The 8,434-nt window shown below is 52.7% G+C and overlaps 1 protein-coding gene across 2 annotated transcripts in view; it reads right to left on the reverse strand.

Annotated features, from left to right (window-relative positions):
- The window catches only part of PLXNA2 (plexin A2), a 361,775-nt gene that overhangs the window by 56,170 nt on the left and 297,171 nt on the right, over window positions 1-8,434 (reverse strand). For both annotated transcript variants that reach the window (XM_019514044.1, XM_019514043.1), the window contains 2 exons: window positions 7,115-7,282; window positions 5,275-5,368 (listed from right to left, as the gene is read on the reverse strand). In XM_019514044.1, the coding sequence (XP_019369589.1) occupies window positions 5,275-5,368; window positions 7,115-7,282 (262 nt within the window). The remainder of the gene's footprint in view (window positions 1-5,274; window positions 5,369-7,114; window positions 7,283-8,434) is intronic.

Here is an 8,434-nt window from a genome sequence, read left to right on the forward strand (position 1 = left end):
CACACACACACACACACACACACACACACACACTACAACAGAGGGAAGGGACTGTCAGCATTTTCAGAAGCATACACTATTTGGAATAAAAAACAAAACCAAAACAACCCTTAATGGGATGAAATCCCTATGGGACTTTGGAACGAGCATGCTGAAGCAGCGAATGTATGCGGGTACCTTGCAAAACATGAGATCAGCACATTAAGATGTGATTCTATTTGACAACAGCCTCTACAGCCCGGTCAGCACTGGATCAGAAAGCATTGCCCAGGTGGATAGGAGGGATACTGCTTTCTCCCCTCCAAATCAGTACTGAATTACTGGGGTTGCAGTCAGGTGAGCGACAGGACGTGTGATCCACCAGGACAGGTATGATGCCAGGGCTCTGATCCTCTGGGATTATGACAGCTGCTGGTGCCATCTTCAGAAGTGGTGGGAGGATTAATTCTGGCGACCCGGCTACTTGGGCAGCTGTATCCTGCTGCCTTGACCTCTCCCTGCAGAGTCCACTACACTGGTATGTGGCCAGAATAAGGAGCTCAGACTTGAATCACTGCAGTCCCACATGGGGAGAAGCTATGCCCCCACCCTGCCAAAACCCAGCTCAAGGCCCGGAGTTGCACTGGAGAGAGCTCCAGGCAGCAAACCAGCTTGCCGAGTCCTTTTTTTCTTGCCTGTTGCATTGCATCTGCCAAACATGCCTTTGAGCCAGACCTGTAATTAATACCTGGCCTTGCCTACAAATTGGTGATTAGAGACAATTTTCTAATACCAGTGGGAAAAAGAGCTCCCCTGGTAATGAAGGATTCTGAGTCAATCGAAGGCTGCTGGGCCCCATGCCACAACTCCCCCGTGTCCTAGAGCAAGGGCTTGCTGGGCGGGCAGGGCAGGCACTTTCTGCTGATTTATTAGGAACCATGGCCTGTAGAACAGCAGGAGACCTTTAATTTGGCCTCTCTCCACACCAGGGAGATTTAACTCTGCGTACATTTGGGCATTAAGAATTATTTTTGTAATAATCATAAAATGAAGTGTGAAAAAAACCCAGAGCTGAAGCCCAGAGGGGAAGAGAAAAGCATGGCAGTTGAGCAATTTGCTGTTTCCAGAGGCAGTTTTTTGCACGCGGTGGAAACAGCTCCCTTGGGTTCGTTCAGCTGGGTAATGAATGCAAGAAGCACGCATCTCATTGCAGCGCATGGGGATGTGACCTGGTGCCTGGCCAAGCAGGGGTTCACGTCCGCTCAGCTGTTGGGTGCGAGAGCTATGCAAATATCCCTTCTGTGGCAGAGTGGAGGCGCTGAGCCTGGACCAGGCTTGTGCTCAGCTTTTGGGGCTGCCACGGGCTCCTTGTGTGAGCCTGCACACAAACTGCTCTGCTTTCTCTGGGCTTCAACCCCCTTTCGGTAGCCTGGGAGGAGATGCCCATCTCTCACACAGGGCTCTGGAGGGGGTAAAGCTCATTAATGACTCCAAGAGGATGCAGCGATGTCAGGACCAGGTAGATAAGGCCCTGGAGAGCGCAACAACATGTTGGCCTGGTTGGAGATGGGTGCAGAAAGCTAGGAGTTATGTTCTCTGCTAATGCTTCCACCAGAGCTTAGCCCATTGCCACCTCGGCTGGCCCCACTTGGACCACATTAGACAGTTACATTCCAGGCTCACAGCAAAGATGCCTAATTTGATGGATATCTCAGCAATGTGGGCCCATCCTTCCAGTACGAGACAGGCCTGCCGCGCGAGCTCTATTGGCGCCAAGCCGAGCGCTCCTGGTGCTGCTCAGGTCAACAAAGTCACTTTGCATCCGTATGAAAGTGAAGCTGTTTCCTTGCATGATGGCTCTTGAAAGTCACTAAATAATAATAATAAATTGGATTTTTTATGGCGTTCTGGGCGCCTCGCAAAACAACAACATTGGAGCTCGTAAAACACCCGAATGCACGAGAGCACCAACAGATAAAATGGGAGGAGATAAAAGTCACATCCAGAGTTAACGGCCCATCCCCATGCATGGCAGCAGGGCTGCAGGTAGGGTGCAGCGCCTTGCCCGGCACAGAGGCACAGCTGCGCTCTGTCTGCTGGGAACATCGCTGCCAAATGCCACACATGCATGACAGATGCATGGCTGCACGCTCCTGCCAGCTGTCCATACGCTCCACTACCTGTGAACCTGCTGCTACCCAGCACGTGTGCACAATCCTGGGCACCTTCCAGCCAATTGCTCCATGCACTTTGCAGCTAGCACATCTCCCCATTTTACAGGTAAGCACACTGAGGCACCACAAGCATCACTGGGCTGGGACTAGAACTTTGCAGGCAAAGACAAGAGCTTTCTCTGTGCTTCGTCTTTCAAGTTCTTGGGATCAAAAACTTGAGTCCATTTGGTTTCTTGCGGTAGCTTGGCGAGACCCCAGCCTGCTTCCCGAAGGGTGCAAGTCCCATCACTTTCCAGGGCAAAGTAGGGACTGAAGAAGGGTTTGCTGAGGAGTAACATGCTGCACTCGGTGCCTGTGCTGCAGCCTGGGGATCCTGCCAGCTCTTCTGATGACTCAGTCAGAGGAGAATGCAATTTACAGTCTGAGCCCAATGTAAAAAAAACCCCCAAACCCACACAATATCACAGCTCTGTTTATTGGCTTCTTAACTTTCCCTGGCAGTTTACGAAGTGTGGGACAAATGGTTTAAATAAAGGGCTCAGCTAGAGCTAATTAGGGGAGAGGCATAAAACCAATGCCAGGCGGCAGTGGAATATGAGGAGGCCCCTGCGCACTCGCCCTCGGAGAGCTGCAACCCAGGGTGGGGAACAGGCGCAAAACCCATTTCCTCCAGCTGCACAGAAGGCCCCGCTGCCCGGCAAGGGCAAGCGTGTCCCAGGTCATGCTGCAGGAGAGGGATCCAGAGAGCCCTGGGAGTGGGTGCGTGCAGAGACCTACTATTGCTGCATGCTCATAACAGTCCCAGAAACAGCCCAGGATCCAAAACACCTTCAAGGCTTATTAAGCAAACACCCAAGAGGCTCATTTGCTCTTGCATACCTGGCGGGGTGTCACGTGCATGGTGCAGCTCCGGCTCCTCTGTTCCCTGCAGCCCTTCCCCCCCGAACCGCCCCACGCGTCTGGATGCAAACTCTCCCTTCTTGCGGCAGGGACAGCTTTCTAGCAGGGAGGCCACGGCTCGACTTATCTCGCATTGAGATCCTGGCGGCGAGACGGCAAAGTGCCTTGAAAGCTTTTTTCACACCTCCCCAGCCCTGTCCATGATTACCAAGCCCAGAGCTGCTGCGATGCAAGCGTTATTTATGGAGAGACAGATAGAGAGAGACTATTAAAATATAATGGCTTCTGCACTAGCCGTTTCTCATTGCCTTGCCGTGGACCAGCACAGAAGGAGCTGGGCAAAAAAGAGATGGCAGAGCAGCTGGGGATGATGGGGGCCTGCATCCATTCAGCTTCTCCATGGAAACATGCCTTGAGATGGGGCTGGGACGTCCCTGCAGCCCGCTCTGTGGGTGCACAGGACATGCTGGGAGGAAGAAGGGCTCTGTGGCAGGCGGTGGGATGGGGATCCCCAGAGCAGGGAAAACCAGCGTGATTTCAACAAGACAAACAAGTTGCCAGGCCTAGGGGGTGGTTAAGATGTCAAAGCTTTGGGAACCAGGCTGACTTCCTGGCAGGCAGGGCAGCCCCGGGGTCACCAAGTAACTCACTTTGCTTTGTCTCCCTGTCACGCTGGCCCTGTACGGTCCTCACCCCTGAGGCTGCTGTCGGGTTTTGTGCGTTTCCAATGATATATAGCCAGGTCTCACAAAGGCACAAGCACCATATGTCTCCGTGCTCCCCAACTCCCTGCTGCTTCCCCTCGCTATGGGCTCCACGGCCGGTCATGCTAACAGCTTCTCAGGGCTTTCACCAACAATGCTCCATGAGCACTCGACGGGGCCATTTGGCAGCCGGGGGCACTGGCTGCAAAACTCTCAGCCCCTCTGCTAGGGAGCAAGCATCCAGGCACAAAGATCAAGGCCAGGTCTTCGCAGGGAACCCCCTCCACTGGAGCTGGGTCTACAGGCCATGAGGTCTGTGCTTGGGTGTCCGGCTACAGCACGCATGCAGGACGCACTGGCATTCATCTGGCCAGGACCCCGATGGGAAGTCAGCAAAAGGGGCAAGTCAGCGCCAGCACTTGGGGGCACCAGCTGGTAGATGCAACAATGGCTGGAGAGTGAGGCAGCCCCCAGAGCAAGCTCTCTCAACTAACAGCCTGCTCTGTCCACCCACTTCACCACAGCAGTGCTGAGATAAAAGCTGTCAGCACTTACACGTTGTAATGCCTATCTTTGGCATGTCTGCCTTCCCTGTGCAAACAAACCCAAAGCTCCCGATGTTCAGCGACTTGGCCCAGGACCATGACACTTCTTAGAAACCCAGTTAATCAAAACAAGTGAGCAAATCAGCTGGGGCGGTGATGAATGGGTGAAGCTGAAAACCCCAGGAGACTTTTATGGGTTTGAGGTGCTTCCACTTAAATAGGCTTCCTACTCCAACATTTGTTTAGTCTGATGAAAAGGAGATGGGCTGGTTAGTCATTACAGTTCCTGTTACGTGGCACTTACACAGCACCGTCCAGGCACAAAGTGGTCCTCAGAAATGGTATGTGGATCTGACTCATGGAGAGGGGGACAGTGGTCTTAGGAGAATTTTAAAAAGCTGAAAACAAATGGAAACATGCACCTCTGGCAGCCTCTCTGGGCACAGCAGTGAGTCCTTTACAGAAACAGCTGTTTCTTACTGGAGGTTGGACTAGGTGACTTCAAGAGGTCCCTTCCAACCCTACTTTTCTACGACTCTATTTCAGGTCAATATAGCTTCTGTCTATACAGCTTTATACCACATCTATATGATTTTGTTGATGATGAGTCCAGTTATGTCCAGATAAAAGCAGCTGCAGTGCTGCTCAACATAAGAGGTATGGCCAGTGAGCACGTCTGTATGGACTGCCTACTCCAGGCTTGTCTAGATTGGATGTACCAGCAGCTCTAGACTTCCCAGTTGCCTCCAGGTGTAGTGCAAAAGTTGTGCCACTGAAGGTATGAACTACATCAGGTAAACTACACCTGCCGTGCTGCTGGCCATGCTGGTTTTGGTTGGGTTGAATGCGCCTGCTATGCTGCAAAGCCTTGCTAAAGCTACACTCACTGCAACAGCTAGCAGTAGGCAATGGTGGGACAACCTAGTGTGAGAGGGGTAAAGCAGCTGTACTTTGATGACAGCTGCTACTTACATTGACAGATTCCTTGCCATTGTATTTCACACGGATCCTGGGCTCCTGAATCACATCCAGATTGGACCCCGTGACTGTCAGAGGCGTGTGTCCACTGTAGAGAATAAGCAGACACCAGATTAATGAGGTTTAGCAGGGGGACCTGTGGCAATACATAGCAACCGTGCTCCCGCAATCCATATGCTTGTTGATCTCACAAAGATGTTTTCTGCAGACTCTACAGGAACTAGGTGACACCGTGGATTAATATACTGTCATCGAGTCCCCGGGGACTGCAGTCGCACAAGTTAATTGGATTTTCTGGTCTCAACTGTACCCCTGGTGGAGTGTCACCCCCCACGTGGCAGCGTTTTGAGGCTCAGCATAAGCAAGAGCAGGCTGAAAAAAGAATGAAAGGCCAGGACTAAATAAATGGGAACAATAAATTAGTTGCCGTGTTTCAGGCTTGAGTGAGGGGCTCTTGTAAGGAAGAGGCTGCTGTGCTGTGAGGAGCGTGCGCAGTGAAAGAAATCTCCTTTCGTCCGCCTTCAAGTCCCTGCCACCTCTGAGGCGTGACATAGCAGGGGCACAATTTGCTGCTGTCTGGTTTGGGGTGGAGGGGGGATGAAGAATAACATGTCCAGTTACAGCCAGGGAGAATGCAACAATCCAGGCTGGAATATGGAGCCCATCGTCTGCCCGTCCCCGGGATTTCCTTCCATGTCTTGTCTGCAGGTGAGCATCTCAGCAGCAGGGGAACCTGCTCCGCGTAGCAGGGATCAGCGATGCCTCTTTCAGCATCAGGACCAGCAGTTCAGATGAGCCCACCAGCTTAATCCCACTCAGAAATTCGGGTGACCTTGAATCCAGGCTTCCCTTTGCGCCTGGCTTGGCCTTCTGCAGAGGAGAGACGTATTTCCATCTAATAACGCAATGTGAAATCCGTGGCCCTGTTTCACTCCTTGTGCACCTTCACTGGAGACAAAGGACTTAAACGCAGGACGAATGTGATCCATGGCCTTTAACACACCCCACGGTAGCGCGCTGCGGTCGTGCCTGCCGCTCCATCCCTAGCAGCGAATCTTGGATAAACAGAGCACTCTGATTAGCACCAGCTTTTCATTTCTTGGTTGCTGCTGTTTTTTGTTTTCTTCCAGACTCTCCAGAACTACAAGAAGGAGCCTTTAATGAGCAATTGTGTACTTCTTCAGCAGATGGAAGTGATCTCGGGGCTTTATTTGCTGTCCTGGAAGCTCTCTGCAGATTGCCACTGCTGTAATTGCTTTGGTAATTAAAATGGGTTTAATAATGCCAGACCTGACCTTCCACCATGGGAAAGCTGAACATTGTTGGTGTCTGGGAATGGCAGATGCAGGACCCTGAGTGGGAGACATGCCACCCGCCATGGCTTTTGTTTTGTCCTAACCCAGAGTAACCTGAGAGAGCAGACTGGGGATTCGGTGGTGATGGTGGTGGGCATTTCTGAGTTTCTGCAACCACCATGTAGAGACTCAGGATGAGCAAAAAGCCTCTGCCCTTCATTATTCCTCCCAGGCCTGCCCCTGCAAGCAACTGGGTATTGCTAAGTTTCAGCAACTTCCATGGGAGCGGGTACTCGACCCCAACAGGATGAAACCTTAGACAGCAATGTCTTCAGTATCTACACCCAACATGCTCAGGCTGGATGTTGACCAAGCCCTTGAGAAGAATTACAACAAATACCCACAGTATCCCCCTCTTTTCTGGGGGGTGAGCTTTGTGCTTCTGAGCTGTGAGCCATGCTTGTGTGCGTCTGTGTGGGGGGGAGCAGGCTATAATTGACTCTCACAAAACTGCAACCCCCCTGCTCATCTCTGGTTACCTGGCTATGCTCCACTCGGGTTCAATGCGCTGCACCTTGGGGTCATCGATGTACTCAAACTGCAGGGTGCTCTCCAGCTGGGCCCGGTCCACGCTCACCGAGACATGGACGGGACCCAGGCCATGTGCTGATGGGGCAGAGACACACACGATCTCATTCACGGACCTCCTGAAAGAGAGAGAAACAGGGCAGGCTTTACACCCCAGCAGCCAGACCATGGGAGGGCTCTGCTACCTGGATCCTGGAGGAGGGACATCCAGCGCAATAACTTATAGCACCAAAGCATAGCCACCTCTCAGCTGGGATAAGACAGCCGTTAAATGGCACAGCAGCAATGTGTGCAGTTATTTAGGACAAAAAGTGAATGCTGAGCCTTCCTGGTAAGTTGAGGTGGGTGCGCCTGCCTCAGAGGGTTCATTTACACCACAGAGAAGGAACAACCCTCCATGCTTAGCCCCTAGCTCTTGCTCACGTGGGGGCCACAGAGAAACACGGATGCTCTGTGCCAAGCTGTAGCCTCCCATGTCCCTCTGTGAACCTGCCGCCTTCTGCTGGGTGTATGAAAGCAGATGGCTCTTTTCCAAGTGGGATGTATGCACCCATTCAAAAGCCAGCATCTTTCCCCCACTCTCCCAGCACACACAGGTCCTTGAGATCAGCATAATGGACCTTGAACAGCTGCCAATCTCAACCTGGGAAGGACCCGGCGGGACTGGAACAATGTCCTCCCCTCTCTTCGCAGCTTTGCTTCCCTGTCTCCCTTGGGGGACTGGGAATGAGCCTCAGGACTCCATGCCTGGTGGCTGGACACAACAGACCATCTGCTTTCCCTCGGTGCCCCGGAGAACAGCTACACGGGCAGGTTAGCAACGTGTCTGCAGAAACCCAAAGGGACCAGCCAGTGGTTAGAGAAAGGATGAGAGGCAGGATGCCTGGGGTCTTTCCTCAGCTCCCACACTACGACGCTGAGCAAAACCATGGCATCTCTGTGCCTTGGCTCATGCCTGTGCAGTTCAGAAGCAGCATCCTTGGTGTGCACGTTAACCGTGCTGGTCTAAGAGCCCTAAAAACCAAGTCTTCTGTGCAGGCACAGTTGGCTCTGGCTATGTTGGGGTGAGTTGCCCTGGCTCTGCCCCTCACCTGGAGGGAGCAGAAGACTGGGCAGTCACTACGATGCATGTTGTTCTTGCCTCCTGTTCCCTCCCCCTTTCCCCTCCCTGCTCTGCTGCTCCAGCTTTATGCAACTGAATAAAGGATGTGCCTTCTTGCAGGGTGGGAGGGGGTGCACAGGTGGCCAGGGGGAGGCTGGATGAGAGCAGC

The sequence above is a fragment of the Gavialis gangeticus genome, unplaced genomic scaffold (assembly GCF_001723915.1).
Source record: "Gavialis gangeticus isolate Ggan-Ray unplaced genomic scaffold, GavGan_comp1, whole genome shotgun sequence".
Taxonomy (NCBI): domain Eukaryota; kingdom Metazoa; phylum Chordata; order Crocodylia; family Gavialidae; genus Gavialis; species Gavialis gangeticus.